Source organism: Podarcis liolepis (genome assembly GCF_965112155.1).
Source record: "Podarcis liolepis genome assembly, chromosome: 11".
In the NCBI taxonomy this organism is placed as follows: domain Eukaryota; kingdom Metazoa; phylum Chordata; class Lepidosauria; order Squamata; family Lacertidae; genus Podarcis; species Podarcis liolepis.
In genome coordinates this window covers 1,158,887-1,177,067 of record NC_139565.1, presented here as the reverse complement: position 1 = coordinate 1,177,067, position 18,181 = coordinate 1,158,887, and the positions used below count along the sequence as shown (strand labels likewise).

The 18,181-nt window shown below is 44.5% G+C and overlaps 1 protein-coding gene across 8 annotated transcripts in view; it reads right to left on the bottom strand.

Annotated features, from left to right (window-relative positions):
- The window catches only part of SMC5 (structural maintenance of chromosomes 5), a 71,318-nt gene that overhangs the window by 36,094 nt on the left and 17,043 nt on the right, over positions 1-18,181 (bottom strand). For all 8 annotated transcript variants that reach the window (XM_083464806.1, XM_083464807.1, XM_083464805.1 and 5 more), the window contains 11 exons: positions 17,629-17,790; positions 16,480-16,551; positions 15,316-15,571; positions 14,200-14,354; positions 9,719-9,832; positions 7,423-7,517; positions 6,960-7,092; positions 5,274-5,447; positions 4,767-4,936; positions 2,193-2,316; positions 1,577-1,699 (listed from right to left, as the gene is read on the bottom strand). In XM_083464806.1, the coding sequence (XP_083320932.1) occupies positions 1,577-1,699; positions 2,193-2,316; positions 4,767-4,936; positions 5,274-5,447; positions 6,960-7,092; positions 7,423-7,517; positions 9,719-9,832; positions 14,200-14,354; positions 15,316-15,571; positions 16,480-16,551; positions 17,629-17,790 (1,578 nt within the window). The remainder of the gene's footprint in view (positions 1-1,576; positions 1,700-2,192; positions 2,317-4,766; positions 4,937-5,273; positions 5,448-6,959; positions 7,093-7,422; positions 7,518-9,718; positions 9,833-14,199; positions 14,355-15,315; positions 15,572-16,479; positions 16,552-17,628; positions 17,791-18,181) is intronic.

The window sequence follows — 18,181 nt, the reverse complement described above, 5'->3', positions numbered from 1 at the left end:
TGGTATTTCCTCATATGCTTTATTTGACTCCATTAGGAGTAAAAGGATGGGAGTCTACTGAAAACTAGCCAGTGACTAACACTTCCATGGAGAACTGAGCTGAAAAGATTGCCACTCTAACAGTATTCCAAAACTTTTAATTATGAAAAATAACACAGAAGGAAAATATGATTGTTGTGTTCTTAAAATTCATTCTAAAATAAATACTGCAATGTATGTTCTGAACAGTACTTGGTGGATTTTTATCCCCAAATGTGCCACGGTACGTGTTCCAAAAAATAAAATAAAAATCAATTAATCCAAACAAGACAATTATCAAGTCTCTCTCAAAACAGTTGTCAAACACAGAGGCGGCTGTGCCAATTATCTGACGGGCAGATGGGGCTACCAACCCTCCCTACTGTTCCATATGGGTCACAAACACACATTTGCCTCTCACATTCATTAAGAAAATTAAATAACCAAAATTGCTTAAGATAAATATTAGAGTTCTTGATCTAAGGTGCTATACTGAACAAGAAAAGCACATAAAATCTGCTAATGTGCATGTGTCATTTTTAAATGTTCATGCATGTTAGCAAGGAAAACATATTCTAATCTAAGAGATAACGTTTTACTTTTCTTATGAATCACTGTGCTGACAGAACCCACATATGCAGCATTTGTCTCCCACAGAAAAAGGCTGAACTGGATTTTGCCTGTCTGCCACTACTTGTACAAAGCCTTTTTTAAAGACCATCAGCACAGCTCACTAACAAAAGAAGTTAATTGCTGCTATTAATGGTGCTCTATTTACCTGCATTTGCAGCCCTCAAAACTCAAGGATAGGCTTCCTTTAGCAGGTAAGGGAAACTATCAGGGAAATTGCTCTCCCTATCTGTCAGGGTGTGTAAAAAGGATGTGAAATGCTGGTCCCCTAGGTAAGCATTGTACCTTTTCATATTATTTTGCAGATCTTGATTGAATATACTCATGAACAAGGAAGCTGTCTTGCAGCAAGTAAGACCACTGATCCCTCCTGGCAAAATACTGGGGACACCAATTGGCAAAAGCTCTCCAAGGGTTTCAGAGAGGGACTTTCTCAGTCCTACCTGAAGACACCTTTTGCAGGAAGAGCATGTCCTCTCACACAGGACAATGGCCCGTCCCCTAAACGGCATTCCCTATACAGTGGTGCCCCGCAAGACGAATGCCTCGCAAGACGAAAAACTCGCTAGACGAAAGGGTTTTGCGGTTTTTGAGCTGCTTCGCAAGACAAATTTCCCTATGGGCTTGCTTCGCAAGACGAAAACGTCTTGAGTTTTTTGCAAGTTTGTTTCCTTTTTCTTAACACCGTTAATACAGTTGCGACTTGACTTCGAGGAGCAACTCATAGAACGCGGTGTGGTAGCCTTCTTTTGAGGTTTTTGGTGATTTTTGAAGCTTTTCCAAAACTTTTCAGACACAGTGCTTCGCAAGACGAAAAATTCGCTAGACGAAAAAACTCACGGAACGAATTAATTTCGTCTTGCGAGGCACCACTATATAAAAATAGGTTTTCAAGCTCATTCAACAAGTGTGAGAGTGCAGGTCTTACCTCTGCAGCTCGTAGCTGGACAGCGCAGGCTTTATATTCCACCTCAAGTCTGCTCTTGTGGAAAGCTGCTTTCATGTTCTGTAGAACCAAATCTGTTTTCTGTTTGTTCAAGGTCACACAACTCTGTGGAAAACAAGTATCATTTAGAAGATTTTGCTAAAAAGAAAAGCATTTATTATTCTTCAATCTGGTGTTTATCCAGATGCAATGCCTCTTCTGTTTGATCAAACACTTGGCAACTGAGAATAAAGTTTGCTTTTCCAGGGTGAGTGACAATTCATTCCAACCTGCCAGAATGATAGCGCAAAGCACTTTTTATTATTTATTTATGCATTATTAAAATTTATATCCCACCCTTCACCTTGTAATATACTTATGAGTGGGCATTTTTGTAGACTATTTATTCCTTGGGAACATTTGCACTGTCATGCATCAGGCTCATAACAACATTGATGTTAATGGACTCCTCTAGGTGACAAGCAATTGAGAAATAAAATGTTCAATACATCTATCAATTAGGTCTTCGTTTTGGGGAAGGGAGGAGTTCATCATTATTTGAATAAATTCATAAAACGCCAACAGTACCAACAGCAGCCTTTGAGAGATGTGTGTTTACCTTTATTAGTTGCATAAATTCTGTGACGAGTTTTACTTTTTCGGTGTTAATTTGTTTTACTGCAATATTCGCTTGCTCAGACGCTTCTTCCAGGTTGACGCCATCTTGTTCCATTTGTCTCAAACTGTGCAAGGAAGATTTATGGGCAATGCTGTTTTAATTACTACAAAATTCCTAGTTCAACCCTATGAAGGCTAGATTTATGTTTTGACAATGAGGAGGCATGATAACTGCCTTTCAAAGTACAGAAAATCAGACTATCCTGTGCAAGCTGAAGAACTTAAAAGAGTAAAGTCTACAAACCTTTCACAATAAATAAAAACCTAATTTTCAATAGTGCCTCTAAAACACATCTGCCCTATCATTCAATTAACAAGCTCTGTCCTGACTGACGTTAACAAGCACAGGAGAAAACAGGGATGCCTGTCATCATTAGCTGAATTCTTCAAGCTAAATTCTGTCAACTCTTAACCATTTTTGGGGTCAGGTCTGAAATCCTAGCTGTCATGTTACGCAAATTGCCCACCAAAGGGATAGCAGATTCTATGAACACCAAAGGAGTTATTTATACAGCTAAAGTATAGCATTATTTTTTGGGGGGGGTGCGGGTGGCGCTGTGGGTTAAACCACAGAGCCTAGGACTTGCCGATCAGAAGGTCGGTGGTTCGAATCCCCGTGACGGGGTGAGCTCCCGCTGTTCGGTCCCAGCTCCTGCCAACCTAGCAGTTCAAAAGCACGTCAAAGTGCAAGTAGGTAAATAGGTACCGCCCTGGCGGGAAGGTGAACGGTGTTTCCATGCGCTGCTCTGGTTCGCCAGAAGCGGCTTAGTCATGCTGGACATATGATGCACTCCACAAGTGAGAGCCCAGGAGTCTGAACACCACCACTTTCTGAACACGGCCCAGGAGGAAGGAGTGGAACCACTGTACAGTATAAGGGACGCGGGTGGCGCTGTGGGTTAAACCACAGAGCCTAGGATTTGCTGATCAGATCAGAAGGTTGGTGGTTCGAATCCCTGCGACAGGGTGAGCTCCCGTTGTTCGGTCCCTGCTCCTGCCAACCTAGCAGTTCGAAAGCACGTCAAAGTGCAAGTAGGTAAATAGGTACCGCTCCGGTGGGAAGGTAAACAGCGTTTCTGTGCACTGCTCTGGTTCGCCAGAAGCGGCTTAGTCATGCTGGCCACATGACCCGGAAGCTGTACGCTGGCTCCCTCAGCCAATAAAGTGAGATGAGCGCCACAACCCCAGAGTCGGTCACGACTGGACCTAATGGTCAGGGGTCCCTTTACCTTTACCTATAGCATTTTAAAATCCTCTTGTCTGGATGCAAAGGTCTGCAAGTGGAATTATGTTTGCAGGTTGCTCTTTTCCATTTCCATTTCCCTACAGCAGGACCTGGAAAGCCGCTCTTGGGGGTTAACGGAACCTCCAGATCATCACAGAAAACAGTGTCTGGGGCTGCAGGAGGAATTGGTGGAAGCTGAGGGTGAGCCCTGCACAGGAGTCGATGTACCTTCCACTTGCACAAGATCACCTTTGGATCTAAGCCACTGATTTCAATGGGAAAATCTAAGAATATGCCGATCTCTTCCAATTTAAAATCAAATAGATTTGAAAGTGCTTAAATTTAGCTGAATCCCGCCTAAGTATTCTTCTTCCATGTTTTTAAGCACCAATTGGTAATTTGGCAAGTATGTGGACATTAACTTACAGAAAAATCGCCCAACAATTTTTTAAGAGGCACACACAGAACTTCAAATTCTCAGCACATACCTTTCCTTACTTTCCCCACAATTTCATAGAATCATAGAATCATAGAATCATAGAATCATAGAGTTGGAAGAGACCACAAGGGCCATCGAGTCCAACCCCCTGCCAAGCAGGAAACACCATCAGAGCATATTAATATTTAATTTAATAGAATCATAGAACTGTAGGATTGGAAGTGACCCCGGGGCCATCTAATCCAACCCCCGACCATGCAATATTTATATAACTTTCATAAGCCAAGTAATTAAATTTGATTGTCCATACTGCCTTCTTTTTTACAGCTGATGTTTAAATTACAAACCGTACAATGCACATGCAAGTATGCGCTTATGCGGTTGCCGCCTGGTAACAGTGTAGCAAAGAGAACAAAGTTTAGAGCAAAGGGAACGGAACTGTCCAAACCCTGCAAGTAAGCAAAGTAAGAAAAACTGAGGCGGACTAAGGACTTAAAGGGCAAAAATATGAATATGAATATAAATAAAATATAAAATACATAATTTAAACAAAATATTATGTAAATTCTAATGACATTTCTATTTGCCTTTTTAAAGTCTTTTAAAAAGGGTGGAAAGATTAATTGGACTTGTAGATCATTAATCCCCTATTTCCAACTTGATCTCGCATATCCATTTTATCGTAGTCAGAAGTCCACAGTGCTCAGCAGAAGGATGACAGGTTTTCCTCATCATTTAAATGGCTCCATGATCATCAATCGACTATCAAAGCAGTAAGAGTTCTGATCCAGGTTCGGCTCAGTTTTCTGAGTGCTGTTTCTCTACATAATAAATATATAAAATAGATATACCTGTCACTTTTCATACTAATTTTTGATTCCAATTGCTTCCTTTTGTTTTTTCTATCCAATAGCAACTTTTTCTGTTGTCTGAGGTCATTATCTCTGCGTTCCATATGTTTTTGTTGTGTAGAGAGAGAAGCCATTTTAGAATCCAGCAACTCCAGCTGCCCTGAAATTTCCTAAAGTAAAAAGTGCAGAAGAAAATCCCATTGTATAATGTGTTCATAGTGCACAGGCAACCATTTTAAAAACAGGGAGTATTCCCTTCCCCCCCCCCAAATGCTAACAGTATTAATTACATTAAGAAGGTGCACAGCATTTTAAAGTTCAGGTGCAAATATTCTTGTGATATTTGAAAGTGACTTTCAAATTGTAGCTTTAGTGTTAAATGTGGTGAAAAACAGATATAGAACACCAGCCAAAATTGCTGACCAAAGACTTTACAGGATTAATAAGTCCCAACATTTCAAATCATGAACTGCTGTTTTCCTAAACCATCACGATAAATCAGCTTACCTTCTGTTGATTTTCCAACTGCCTTCTTTCGTCTGCATCCACTGTGACAGTAAGGAACTGTGCCGGCCTCAGTGATGTATTACTGGTAATGGTCTGATTTGTGTAAAAAGACAATTTTACCACATATCTTTCTTCTGCTGTGTAGATGCTTCTCAGTTTGGTTTCTTTTATGACCTGCACACACAAAATTACCACACTACAATTATATCAACTCCACAGGGATAGCTATTAACATCCCAAATGTTAGTCTATTGCAACAAAAAATTCAAATGATTTGTAGCAAATTTATTACAGCATACATTTTAGTGGCTTACAGTCACTCGCATCAGATGCATGCAGTGTTATCCTAAATTGGCATGAATACATACACATGGCAGCGGGATAGCGGGAGTGGAGTTGCAGGCTGCAATGTGAGAGGGAAATAAAGTGAAATGCAAAAACTACAGACTGTGATCATGACTTGAGATATGCCCTGTGGCTGGATGGCAGCCTTACCCTCTCCCCTTGCACCATGAGTAACCTGGGGCTCTCAGGGCTCGGGAACCAATGATGTGGGACAGCCACATACAGCTCCCAGAAAGAAAGCTTTCTATCTCAGCACATTTTAAGACCTCTTCTGACTGGGAGTGTAAGAAAGGAGGCTCCTTTGTTTCCTCCCTTCAAATTAAGGGCAGCTCACCAGGCCTGAACTTTAAAGGGACTGGGGGGGGGGACTACTGGCCTTCTAGGACTTTGGGAGCTGAACTTCATGTGAGGTAGAAATGAAGTGATGTCTTAACTGCTGCTGTTTCCACTTTTTTAGCTTGTGTTTTGCGTGTGTACAGGTGGTTTTAAGACGATTGTTTTTAGGATGGTTTATCTGTTTTATATTTTATTGTAAGCCAGTTGAGATCCAATTGATAGGAAAGCAGATTATAAATTTAAGCACAGTATTTATTATTATTTGTTAGTTGCTTTATATATTAAAAAGTCTCAAAACAACTTTACAAGAAAAATACATACAGGTAAGTACAGTTGTAAGTCAAGTTTAAAATACATTCAACACAAAATATCAAAATGTTTATCCAACAATACACTAAATAGTCAAAGATGAACAGCACAATAGAGACTGACTTAACCACTAAAAGACTAGATTCCACAAATAGGGGTGGGTCACGTGAGGAGAGGTGATCTTTGGAACTGGGATCCTGAGCCACATAAGGCTTTATAGGTCAAGTCAAACTCTCTAAATTGAGCCCATAAATTAACTGGTATTCAGTTCAGCCAGAATCAGTATATTGTGCTCAGACTTTCTAATCCCAGCTAATAATCTGGCTGGTGACTTCTGCAGAACCATCACCCCAAAAAATCAAGCACCACTTTCTCTCCACTGTTGCTGGGAAACAAAGAACAGATACGACTTTCAGTGTTCGAAGAAACCCAACTCATCTCTGCCAATGGGGCAAAAAGACTGACCACCCATTTTGACACAGAGGGACAGCACATAGGAGAGGTGTCATTTGATTGTATGTGCTTTTCTTAGCTGCTTGTTGCTACTGTGCTTTGCTAATGTGCTTCTATAAAGTATGACAAGTTCATGGCCTCCTGATCTGGTGTTGCTTGCTTCTAAGGGAAAGGCGGCAGCATCACAGCAAGAGTCTTCCTAAACACTACAGATTTCTATCTCTCTTAGTCAACATGCCTCACCCTTTCGATCATATTTCTGGTTTTCTCTGTGCCGACAGGGACCTCATGAATGCGATATTTATCACACAGGTAATTCATCACAGGGTGGGGAGCATCAAACAACTCTCTCAAGTAAGAGAATACTCCATACCGGCTGAAGAAGGCAAGAGAGGCAGTTAAATACATTCCTGAGAATAATCAATTCTCAGAGCAAGAGTGTTGGAGAAATGAATAAATATGAGCAATCATATTTTAACTGAGGTTAAATATTAAGATTCTATAACATCAAAAGCCAAATTCTGTAAGCTTACGGCAGGCAAAATTGAGCAAATAGTAAATGCTTATTTAATCAGCTAAATTAATTTGATTCAGTATGCTGGGCATCATGGTGAAAACAGCTAGGTCACTGCACAATTGCTTTCACACAATAACTTATTCCCATTATTATAATGTAGGGTTTTAAGATAAATAGCTTAAAACTTACAACAGTTCTTCAACTGGTTTCCAAGGTCTGCTTTCAGCATAAGATTCACTTGGTGCGCACACAGCATTCACTCTGAGCCTCTGAACATCACGCACCTAAACAAGATTGCATCAATGCCAAGAGAACACTCTTAGCTGTCTTAAGAAAAATGTTTGAACTGAGCTTTTTAACAGTTCTCTTGAGTAGGTAACAATAGCAACATTAGAGAGTATTTCAGAGGATCTTTAATTTAGAACCACCTACAACTCTTTATCTCCTGCCAACCTAGCAGTTTGAAAGCACGTCAAAGTGCAAGTAGATAAATAGGTACCGCTCGGGCGGGAAGGTACCGTATTTTTCGGACTATTGGACGCACCGGTCCATAGGACGCACCTAGATTTGGGGGGGGGGGAAATAAAGGCAAAAAAATTTTATTCCCCCCCCCCGCCAGGCGCGGGGCTGGGGCGGGGAAGCCCGAGCTTCCCCCTCCCCCAGAACGGGACCCAGAGCCATGCCGAAGCTGCGCGCAGCTTTGGCATCGCTCTGGGAGCTTGCGGGGCTGGGGGAGGAGGAAGCCTTCCGCCAGCCTCCAAACCATGTCGGGAGACAGTGGGATGGCGCGCTGCGCCCCTGCCGCTGTCTCCCGAGTTTGCGGGGCTGGCGACGGGGAGGAGCAGGCTTCTCCCCCCGCCAGCCTTCTAGCCAAGTCGGGGGACAGCGGGAAAGGCGCGCTGCGCCTCTCCCGCTGTCCCCCGAGTTTGCGGGGCTGGCGACGGGGAGGAGCAGGCTTCTCCCCCCGCCAGCCTTCTAGCCAAGTCGGGGGACAGCGGGAAGGGCGCGCTGCGCCTCTCCCACTGTCCCCCGAGCTTGTGGGGCTGGCGGTGGGGCTCTCCTGAAGCCTGGAGGTTGTGGGGCTGGTGGGGGGGAGAAGCAGGCTTGCTTCTCCCACCGCCAGCCTCCAGATCAGGTCGGGGAATAGCGGGATGGCGCAGCGCCGCCATCCCGCTATTCCCCGACCTGATCTAGAAGTTGTGGGGCTGGTGGGGGGGAGAAGCAGGCTTGCTTCTCCCACCCCCAGCCTCCAGATCTGGTCGGGGAATAGCGGGATGGCGGAGCGCCGCCATCCCGCTATTCCCCGACCTGATCTGGAGGTTGTGGGGATGGTGGGGGGGAGAAGCAGGCTTGCTTCTCCCACCCCCAGCCTCCAGATCAGGTCGGGGAATAGCGGGATGGCGGAGCGCTGCCATCCCGCTATTCCCCGACCTGATCTGGAGGTTGTGGGGATGGTGGGGGGGGGGAGAAGCAGGCTTGCTTCTCCCACCCCCAGCCTCCAGATCAGGTCGGGGAATAGCGGGATGGCGGCGCTTCGCCATCCCCCTATCCCCCGAGCTTGTGGGGCTGGGGGGGGAGAAGCAGGCTTGCTTCTCCCCCCGCCAGCCTCCAGATCAGGTCGGGGAATAGCGGGGTGGCGGCTCTGCGCCTCCCCGCTGTCCCCAGCTTTTGGGTGCAGGCTGCTGCCCGCAAGCCTTGTGAGCCCGCGGGACATCCCGCCGGGCTTGCAAGACTTGGGATAGCTTCCTGAAGCCTGGAGAGCGAGAGGGGTCGGTGCGCACGGACCCCTCTCGCTCTCCAGGCTTCAGCAAAAGCCTGCATTCGCACCATAGGACGCACACACATTTCCCCTTCATTTTTGGAGGGGAAAAGGTGCGTCCTATAGTGCGAAAAATACGGTAAACGGCGTTTCTGTGCGCTGCTCTGGTTCGCCAGAAGTGGCTTAGTCATGCTGGCCGTGTGACCTGGAAGCTGTACGCCGGCTCCCTCGGCCAATAAAGCGAGATGAGCGCCACAACCCCAGAGTCGGCCACGACTGGACCTAATGGTCAGGGGTCCCTTTACCTTTTACAACTCCTTATCTGAAAGCCATTTCAATCAATTAAGGACAGGGTTAAGAAGTGCCTCACTTTTCTTTTTTGAATTATCTGCACCCTGTTTATTAAGTGAATTTTCCAAAAAGCCTAGCACCCATTAACTTTGTATCAGAAGAATAAAGAAACTGAATCTTCATATAGTCACTGTTATCAGGCAACAGTAGAACAGGTTTTTCCCTCTCTCGCTCAACAAGGTGACTTCTAAAAAATATAACATTTCATGTGCTTCTCTTAGTTGGCGGCTGGAAATGCACTGGAGAAAAGAAAAATCAGCAGTGCTTCATGCTACCAGTGTGGCGAGAGAGACGCAATCAAGAGCCTACTTATTAAGCTTTTTGCTGTCTGGACTTCGATACCAATCTGTTTTTAATGTAGGAATTGGTCCTTGCCTCTCTTAGAAAGATTTCCATATCTTCTTGGCTTTCAAAGACAAAGGCCCTCAAGTCGTTGGATGAAATGTGATTTTCTACATATTTAGCATGCTTATGATCTTTCATATTGATCTGTGAAGGGAAAAAAATCCAACAATTACAAACGGTGGCTGAAATTAATAGAAAAAGAACAATAAAATGTGCATGAAGGCAAAGGAGCCAGTAAGATGATACTTGGGTTCTAAATAAATGGCAAGTACATTTCCAAATGTAGTTAAGGACGGATATTTGACTGAGGCTTCAAATTCTGTGCACACATATCTGGGAGCAAGTCCCACTGAATGCAATAAAGCTTACTTCTTTTTTCATCGTTGGTGTAGTGTGTTTTAAATGACTTATAATGAAATTATATATTTCAAGTATGACTTACATTAAATGGGCATCAAGAAATAAAATAAAATGTGCTCTATTCTTTAAAATGGCTCAATACTCATTATGCTGTGGCTAATTATTCTAGAAGTACCTTAATTCACATGTTGGTGGTTACATTGTGGCCCTGTCGTTATCTTCGTGGGAGAGGAGATGCTGCAGTATGGTGCCATCCGGATGCAGCCTGGAAACTTAGTAAGTCCCAGGTGATGTGGGAGGAGCCCAAATGAGGACTTTTTCTTGAGGGTAACCTCAAGATTAGACTGCTGTAACACACTGCATGTGGGCCACCTTTTGCCTTGTTCCTGTAATTGGTGCAAATGCAGGTGCCGGGGTGCTTAGTGGGACACCCAGCTTTGCATATATTTTAACAGTGTGGAAAGATCTGCACTGGCTGCCTATTAGCTGCAGAGCCAATTTCAAGGTTGATGGTGTTGGTATTGAAAGCCCTGAACAACTTGACACCAGGGCACCTAGCAGACTGCCTCCCCTAGTACAGAGCAGGCTGATCTTAAAAACTTCCAAGGAGACATGGCTGGTGTTTCCACAACCATTAGATTGTCACTTGTTGACAATGCAGAAGCAGGGCTTCTTGTGGACAGAACCCAACCTCCAGAATACCGTTCCTCACACAATCCATGAGGTGGAGACTAGGGCTGGGCGATATATCAATATATTGTCCAAAACGGGTCTGAAGTTCACATCGTGATAACTGTTTCATAGTATCTGAGCTGGCAATATATCACAAATCACAATGTGTGTAAGGGCTAGGCAATATCTGGTTTTCAGTATCACGGTAACTCACCAGCTAAATGTTGAAATGTCATCAACAGCTAAACCGCACAGAATCACCAGCTCAACACTGCAACTACCACAATGTCTGAAATAAGGATGGAACTATACAGAGGCGAACAAGACAATGTCCAGGCAACTGCTACTACTTAAGAGGTCTAAAATGGATAAACGACAACATTATCAATCACCATACAGTTTGTTTCATCAGCAGGCAAGCCAAAATGCATCCCAACAGGACTTTTGGTTTTGGGCTTGGTTACCAAATGATGGCATTCAGGACAATCCAAACCACGACAATGAATCATAGTGAATACAAATAATTTGGGACTGCCAGGCTGCCAGCAGTTCTGCTAGGAGGCAGAAACAGCAGTGGCAGAAACAACTTGCCAGGACTGCAGCAGTAGCGGCAACAACCTGCAGGGCCTGGCAGTGGCAGCACAATCAGTGGTGGCCTGTGAGTCCTCATGGTGGTGACAGGAGGGGGGCAGCAGTAGCAGCATGCAAGGCCTCGTGGCGGTGGAACAAGTAGTGGCGACTGCGAGGCCTTGTGGCGGCGACAGAAGTTGGCGGCCATAGCAATGGCAGCCTGCAAGGCCTTGCAGCAACGCCACAGTGACAGCCTGCAAGACCTCTTGGTGGTCATACATAGTGGTGGTAGTAGCAGCAGCAGCCTGCAAGGACTTATGGCAGCGATGGAAGGCAGCAGCAGTATTGGTGGTGGCCTGCGAGAACTAACAGCAGCGATGGGAGGTGGTGGCAGTAGCGTCCGCAGCCCACAAGGGCTCGTGGCGGCGATGGAAAGTGGCAGCAGTAACGGCACTGGCCTTCGAGGTCAGGATTTGGCAGCAGAAGCAGTAGTGGCCTGCGAGTCCTCAGGGTAGAGTCCTGTGGGGACTTGTAGCAATGACAGGAGGTAACAGAAGTGGCATCCTGCGAGGCCTTGCATCAGCAACGGGAAGTGGGGGCCTATGAGGCCTCGTGGCAACAAAAGCAGTGGGGCTTGTGAGGCCTCGCCATGGTGGCAAGAAGTGGCGGCCTGGAAGTCCCCCTGGCGGTAGTGGGAGGTGTGGCAGAAGTTGTGGCAGCCTGCTCAGCAAGGCCTTACAGGTCACCCCTGCTTCTGCCACTGACTCCTGACACCATGGGAAGGCCTCACAGGCCACCGCTACTGCCAACGTCATGACAAGGCTTTGCAGGCAGGCGCCGTTTTTGCCACTGCTGCAAGGCCTTGCAGGCCACCACTACTGCTGTCACCACAAGGCCTCACAGGCTGCCGCCAGCACCCACTGTCATGGCAGGGCTTTGCAGGCTGCTTATTGTGCCACTGCTGCCAAGCTGCCACTGCTTCTGCCCGCCCCCCAGTTGTTGATTATGCCACCGCCAGGCTGTTGCTGCTGCTGCTTCTGCTGCCTAGCAGGCCTGCCTGCCGTCTGGGAGTCCCAGATTATTTGTATTCACTATGATGCATCACTGTACTTTGGATTGTCCTGAATGCCACCACTTGGTAGCCAAGCCCAACCCTTGAGTAGTAGCAGTTGCCAGGACACTGCCCTATTCACCTCGGCATAGCCCCTTCCTTATTTCAGATGTTGTGATATATTGACATATCATGATGTTTAACTGGTGTTATACTGCAATACTTTATACTGCAATGTTTAACTGGTGTATATGCAATATAACGTGACACCAGAGGGCGATGTGGAGCCCCGTCTTTCCCAACCAGATTTCCCTGTATGAGTTTACGGCACATTTAAGTAAAACACTTCTTTGACATATCTAGATCCAGCCACAATCTTACACATACAGTGGTACCTCGCAAGACGAATGCCTCGGAAGACAAAAAACTCGCAAGACGAAAGAGTTTTTCGTTTTTTGAGTTGCTTCGCAAGACGAATTTCCCTATGGGCTTGCTTTGCAAGACGGAAACGTCTTGCAAGTTTGTTTCCTTTTTCTTAAAACCGCTTGAAGAGGTGCAGCTGCGACTTGAACGTGCTTCGCAAGATGAAAAATTCGCAAGACGAAAAAACTCGCAGAACGAATTAATTTTGTCTTGCGAGGCACCACTGTATGTATTCTATTAACATTCCCCGCCCCCGCATTTTCATAGTTCTTCTTTTTATCTGTAACCCATCTCAGAGAAAGGTGAGGTATAAATAAATTAGCCCTCCTCCTCCTATCCTATCTGCCGGCAGGTCAGATGGTTAGGATTGAGGTCAAGTATCTCTCTATCTGCAGGGGAAGGCTCCACATAGAAGGGCATGTCCCTGCGGTGCTGTTTCCCTGGTGGTAGCCAGCATTATTCTCCAAAATGAGTGTTCTGGAGGCCTGCTTCCATTTGCTGGGGTCCTCCTCATTACCAGCCTAAAGCTGGTACAACTAATTTTCCTCTCTCCATTGCAACCAATGGGTCTGGGGAGAGAATGAGAAAATGCAGTAAGTCCGCCCCCCATACTTCCCACCCTGGGGGAGCCAGCCGAAGTTTGGAAGTGGTGTTGTTTGACCTAATAACCACCATGTAACTTCAAAATGAAACTAACTGAAAACGATAAAAATACTGCACTTTGTCAAAAAGGTTATTCTCAGAAGCAGTTTGAAACAACCCATTCAAAATAAGTGATTAGATCTGGTTATTTGATCCAGAATTAGCTTTAGAAATGAAGGTGCTAAAGGCCCCACAAGCTGTATGATAACTTTCCCATCCTCTTACAAGGCACTGCTTTTCTGGAAGGCTCTTAAACCTCACTGCTGGCAAGACTAGGAAAGGGTGAGGCTTTCTTGGAGCAGCCCAGCAAGAGTGGGGACTCACCCTGGACCTTTTAACTTTAATATGCTGGTCATATGTCTTTGTTAGTTCACGGTATGAACTACATACATACATACTTTTCAAAATACAAAGCCTCAAGTTGAACAGAATCCGTTCCAGAAATCCGTTCGATTTCCAAAGTTCCAAAGATTGAATCGGAAACAGCGGAAGTCCCGTCAGACGTTCAGCTTTCGAAAGAACGTTCGAAAACTGGAACACTCACTTCTGGTTTTCAATCATTTGGGAGCCGGAACATTCGACTCCCAAGGCATTCAGGAGCCAAGGTACGGCTGTATTTTGTACTTTCGCAGAAGGCAAGATTCACACCACAGACTTAATTCAATACATAAAGGTACCTGTATGCCAAGCGCGACTATTCACATTAAAACAATGGATTATAGTTTTATAAGCAGTAGTGGTATTACATTTTAGTGATGACTAAGTCACACAATAGTCAGGCAAATCAGCTTACTGCAAGCATCATGGGATCACAGACTTCTCTTTTGAACAGGTTTCTGTTTTCTCTTAGCCACGTAAGAGCAATGTGTGTGTCGTGAAATCTCCTTTTGAGCTTCTCTTCCTTCATCTTCATCATATTCTCAAACTGCAGAATGCCATTCATTACTCCTGTAATTTTGAGACAGCTTTAGGAACCATGTTCACAGGGCTTCATGATCACAACTACAGCCACTATAGAGGGAAGAGCTGTCTTGCACAAAATACCCATAGCTAGACCCTTGACGCATATCCAACTAACTCCTTCTGCTAGCAGAAGCCCATGCAAGAACTTCCACTAGCGCAATCAGGCTTTCCTCGCCTCCCCTTGCAACCCCACAGAACAGCATGCAGGAGGAGGAGAGGAGAGATCGTTCTGGAGGGCGAGCAGAAATCACAATGCAAAGCTGAATTCCTAGCATATACTTTCCACTCTATGCAAGCAGCCCATGGAGAAAGCTATGTGGAATTTTGTTAAAGCATCCAGTCTGAATTCAGCTGCTGAATTCCTGCCATACTAGAATAAATCCTCGCTGGAAATTTGGGCCAGGATTCAGAGGATTATACAGGAGGTCCACATGTACAGTGGAGCTTCTAAGCCGGCTCCAGACACCTGGCAAACCATTCACCAAAACTGGAAGAATTTCAGGATCAGCATCAACATACAGCTTTAGGAGTTGCCTGGGGGGTGGGGAGTCCTGGGGGGGGGGTATGTTTGAACACACCTAACTAAGGCTAGGATCCAAAGAGCCTACTGAGAACATTTGCTTCCAACCCCTTCTCTGTCATGTTAACAAAGAAAGTCAACGGGAATTGATATCTTCAGGGCTAGGGATTTGGGTTGGTTGTCAGTTATCAAAGCCAATTTCCTATTATGGAATTCAGCTTTACCACTTGGCAAAAATAATTAAGTAAATAAAAAGGGATGGGCATCTGGGGGGAAAAGACGTTAGCAATCCCACCTGCCACCGAACCCAATGTATTTTGACTATGCATGATTTTGGCTTCAGGCGCAAACCCCAGAACATAACCCCCATGTAAGTTGTGGGCTTACTGCAGTACTAACAGCAAGCACACAGTTAAGACCATTTACCATCTTTGTCCTTTAGCAAGTTCTCCTTTTCTCCTCTCAGATGATTTAATTCACCATCAATATTTAGTTTCTCTTTCTGCAAATGGTTAAGCTCAGCATTAATTGAATCCATCTGAGGTTGAATATTCTCAGGACTGTCTGTATTTCTTAGCTCATTATTCCAGTCTTCTATCATCTTACGAGTGTTTTGTATTCTCTTCTGTCGGTCCATTTCTACCTCCTCCTTCATCCTCATTGCCTGCATAATTCTCTCAATCTAAAAAACACACACAAGCATTTCTCAAGCATGCCAATAACAAAAAGAAGTTTTTACAAAAGTAAGAATATTCTAGCTAAGATAAAATGGAAGTTATTTATTATCTAAAAAAAACCCAAACCCACCAGCCATTATCATTCTCTCTAGTACCAAACTTGGGTGACCCCTGGCCTATTAGCTTAGAAGCAAAACAGGATCATACAAAATCCAATTGGCTTGCATTGCTGATCATAGGTTACCTGCACTTTCCAATTCTGGGATGTCTATTTGCTGGTCTACATAATTTTTTACAAGGTCATGACCTTTTATATCTAAAGTGCTATAGAAGCAAATGACGCTAATGACTGCAACTATTTACCTGGAAATATGCTAGAATCTAGCAAGTAAGAAAGGCAGGGGTCACTATTACAGAATCCTCAATATTGGCATTTACGCTTTTGGAATAAAATGAATGCCTCTGTCAGAAAATTAAACATGTTATAAAATCAGCACAACATGGGAGAAACACAATGGGTTCAAATTACTAAAGTTTTAAGGTAAAGGGTAAAGGGACCCCTGACCATTAGGTCCAGTCGTGACCGACTCTGGGGTTGCGGCGCTTATCTCACTTTATTGGCCGAGGGAGCCGGCATACAGCTTCCGGGTCATGTGGCCAGCATGACTAAGCCACTTCTGGCGAGCCGTCGGAGCAGTACCTATTTATCTACTTGCACTTTGACGTGCTTTTGAACTGCTAGGTTGGCAGGAGCAGGGACTGAGCAACGGGAGCTCACCCCATCGTGGGGATTCGAACCGCCGACCTTCTGATCGGCAAGCCCTAGGCTCTGTGGTTTAACTCACAGCGCCACCCGCATCCCTAAAGTTTTAGAGAGAGCAAAATGCAAAATATAATACAATACAAAACTTACTTCTTTGTCTTTTGACTCCAAAGCATCTTGATGCTGTTTACATTTCTGAGATGTTTCTCTGATAGCTGCAGCCTATATACCAAAAGCATTTTTAAAGTTAGAAATCAGCTGTAACTGTAATAAAAGAATCTAAGGCAGTACGGACAGGCGACTTTTCTACTACACCATGGATTAAACTGCATATTGTAACAACTATTTCTGGAGAACAATCGTTGCCTCTTAATTAAAGGCTGAAAACACTACCGTTAACAAGTATATAGTTGGCAGTTTAAATAACTGCAGCTTTATGGAATCAACTTTTGAGATTCGATATAAAGCTGGATACATGTATAAATTTTGCCATTTGTATCCTGATGTCTCGGTTGTAGCTCACTTCACATGCAAGTTTCTTCCTGTGGGGCATCACAAACTTCCACAGCAAGGCACCGAAGGCTGGCTACAGATCAATGAAACTCAAACCACTCCCTATGGGTGGGTGGATAGGGGAATGATGTTTGGCCACACTCATTATGAGCTCTGCAGCTTGAACCAAGAACCTCAGTCTGAAGATGAGACCTACCTCAGTGGTTGGTCCTGGGCTCTCTATATGTTCATCTACTTCAGGTGCTGAAGGGAATAGGAGTATACAAAATCAGGCCCTGCTATTGGCAGGTAATATGAAGTCTCTGGGCTGGCCAATCTCAGCATAAATACTAGGAGTTTGGCGTTTGCCTTTGATAGATCAAGAGAGACATTATTTCTCTCTTTGCTGCATTTCAGGTTCTCCAGCTTAAGGCACTGACTTCATGGACTCTGAATTGGAAAAATTCAATGAATTCCAATAAAACAAGCCAGAACCCCAGCCAGGCCCTGACAGAGCCCAAGCTCTGAATACCTAATTTTGGACTGCAAGTTATCCCCAGGTGAAATAGCAAGTTAGGATGTCCTTAGACATTGCACTACCTTCTTTGTGAGGCATACTGTGATTTAGATGGTGTCAGGAAGCTAGACTATGTAGAACTTTCTGTTCTGATTCTACTCCACTGACTCCTTTCTAATTCTTTGCTCATTAAAAGTGTTTTCCTTTTACATTACATAGGGTACCTTCAGCTACATGTCTAAACTACTTGTATGTCCATGAGACTTACAAAGGAACTCTTAAATACATACTTTCTCTTGGATTTTGTTATTCAGACTTGCACACTGTTTCTCAGCCTCTTGGATCTGATGTGTCATGGGAGATTGTGATTTTCTTAGTGCATTTAATTCCTCCTTTTGGCGATCTCTGTTTTGTTTCACCTGTTCATATTGCTTGCGGACATCTTCATATACCTAGGAAGGAATGCAAGCAAACAGATTTATTAATTTACATTGTTTAGTCAATGCATTTATATACCACCTTTCTGCCAAGGCACCCAATGTGGCTTACAATTATAAACCACTAAGACAAATTATATGACGTGTAAAATGGAGGAGGCAGCAGTCTGAATGAACAGGCCCTGATGTTGTCTGTGAGGACATTACATCTCTGTGCTCGATAGCCCAAACAAGTCGTCTGAAGTTTCTGCTTTGTTCACCATTTAACCTGTCAGGAAATGCAAACATGTCCCTGTTAGATGGACTGGAGTTGATGAATAGTTCCAGGCAATTACTTTGACATCTGTCCATCTATGCTTAAGGAGGGCAGGTCTATCTCATGGAATGGGAGCCTGTGGCCCTCCAC